The sequence below is a fragment of the Stegastes partitus genome, unplaced genomic scaffold, assembly GCF_000690725.1.
Source record: "Stegastes partitus isolate 25-593 unplaced genomic scaffold, Stegastes_partitus-1.0.2 Scaffold124, whole genome shotgun sequence".
NCBI lineage: Eukaryota > Metazoa > Chordata > Actinopteri > Pomacentridae > Stegastes > Stegastes partitus.
In genome coordinates this window covers 574283-576731 of record NW_007577855.1, presented here as the reverse complement: position 1 = coordinate 576731, position 2449 = coordinate 574283, and the positions used below count along the sequence as shown (strand labels likewise).

General features: G+C 41.6%; 1 protein-coding gene across 1 annotated transcript in view; it reads right to left on the bottom strand.

Moving 5' to 3' along the window:
- Positions 1–2449, bottom strand: part of pik3r5 (phosphoinositide-3-kinase, regulatory subunit 5) — a 23567-nt gene that overhangs the window by 8000 nt on the left and 13118 nt on the right. The window contains 3 exon segments of the mRNA XM_008278491.1: positions 518–729; positions 1802–1870; positions 1981–2096. Of these exon segments, the coding sequence (XP_008276713.1) occupies positions 518–729; positions 1802–1870; positions 1981–2096 (397 nt within the window).

Genomic DNA, 2449 nt, shown 5'->3' with positions numbered 1-2449 from the left:
TATTTATATTCAAAACATTTTATCTACAAAATGCGACTCATTAAAAGTGAACTGAATAATTAACTAAATCAAGCATTCTGTCTTTGATCTAATCTTAACAATGGATTTTAAAAATGCACCTACAAAACGCACCCACTCAACTCTTCCATTTCCCTCAGATTCATTCAGAGAATCTAAATAACGTATTCATTCAGTGTGTCGTCATGTTTTGGCACTTCCTTTTACCATTTCTATAAATTTCACTGGAAACACTCACCAACACCTTCTGCTTTTTTTTTTTTTTTTCCGTAGTTGGTGTTGGCGAGGCTGAAACTACATCCGCTTTCAAACAATGTTGCATTAAAATGAAGAAGTGCCCATTAAACCTGAAGCCTTATCATCACCCTGTCACTGCTGTTGATAACGGTGGTCGGTGCAAGCAGATTTAATTTGCTAAAAACGTCTTGTGCATTTCTTTAACTTGACACTAGGGGGAGCACGACGACAACAGTTGGGAAACGCAGCGTGTCAGTTAAGCTTAACCAACAGAAACCTGAGGAAAGACACATGAAGAGGTCGTTAAAATAAAACAACATATCCTCCACGTTTACCTGGAGCCTTGATCTCCAGCTGCAACGTGGACAGGAGCTTCCTGCACACGCCGCAGTACGGCTCAGGCCAAGTGAGGAAGCTGCAGAACACCTCGATGGCTTCCTCCAGCAGCTCTGTGTCTGGAGGACAGTACGGAGTCTGCAAGCAAAAGAAAAAAATTAGGTTATTGTGGAGGAGTTGTGCAAAGAAACAGCAAGATCTGCTTGATGCTTCTTGGGGTTTTTGGTTTTTCATGGAGGGAGAATTCTCCTGTTTGGTGTGTAGATGATGGGTCGCTGACTGTATGCTGGAGTGGTAGATTTTCATCATTCATCAAGATTTTTCTTTGATTTATTTTTCCTTTTTGGCACATTTATAATGTCTCAGATAAATTACAGACATTATTTAAATGCCCTAAAGTTACATGTTCTGTTTGAATAAGGAACTAAATGACAAGCAACTAATATTTTCTGTCAATAAATGTCCTGAGAGATGACAAACGCTCTTAATAATGCAAATTTGGTGCATTCATGGGCCCATAAGAGGTGTACGTAATAAACAATACTGATGTTGTGCATCTGTTTTTCTTACATTATCACCTATGACAGGCTACATTAGGTACATTTTAGTGCTATAACGTGCTGTTGTTTAGTTTCACACTGGTTTATTATATCACAAGCCTTGAGACAAACAACCCAAAGCACATTCAGTACAAAAACCTCAAAGCTGTATCAGTATCAGTGGCGAGACAAACTAGATAAGCTCTGGGGTTCTCAGTTCTCAGTGAAGAAAAAAAACAATATGTAACCCAGAGGTGAGGTAGTTTTGTTTGTCGCATTCATCTACATCTAAAGTTGTAAAAAAACATAAATCACTTCATGCTGGTACCGACAACCCAGCACATCCTGACACTCCAACCTGCTCAGCAGACGTTTTGTTCTGTTGAAGCAGCTTTTGTGCGGTGTCAAGTGTGAATGCAACGAAGTCTGACTGAAAAACCGCAGTGCCGTCACAAGCACAAGCTCTGTTTAAGCAAATCAGTGTTGTGATTGACTGGCAGTATTTTTGAGGCCTTTGTCACGGCAACGAATCAAACAAATGCCACAGAGGTTTGAATTGAGGAACTGGCTGGCCTTTGTGGACAGAGAACTCTCCTTCACACGTGGTACACTATGAATGGTACCGAAAGGCGACGTAAGGTTTAAACGTTGTGTAACATCTGGATGCGTACCTGCAGCAGCGTGGAGGAGAACATGATGGCGAGGGGGGCCACCAGCTCGTACTGACACTGCTCCTGAACCTGAACTCACACAAGAAGGAGTGAGCAGAGATCGAGATGAACATGTATTAATAAAAGCACTTGTTGTGAGATATTAACACACAACATATGCAACAGACAAGTCCTCTCACCTCTTTGGTTTTCCTGATAATCTGCTGCAGAAGGATGAGGAAGTTCTCGGGGTCTCTCTTCACCAGCTCCTCCAGGCTCCAGCGGTTCATCGACTGACCCGCTGAGCACATCAGCACTGAAACACAATATGCAGATGTTCACACATTAAGGCACCGAAAAATGTTCTAGATAGATGTCTAGAACAAGCATACTTTGCTGCCAGTGGACATCATAGCACTAAAAGCTTGAAATAAGACCAAAAAGACTGATTTGAAGTGATCCAGTTAAGCCTTGTTAATGCAAAAGAAAGTCCCTTGTGTTCAGTTACAAAACCCTAAATAAAGACAAAGACAATGCAGGTGACGTCTTCCATAGAGAGCATGAGATAGTTCATTTATACTGAAACCAGGACCAATTCCATTATCCATTTTTTTAAGGGGCTGCAAGGTGGTGCAGTGTTGCCTCGCAGCAAGAAGGTTGCCGGTTCGC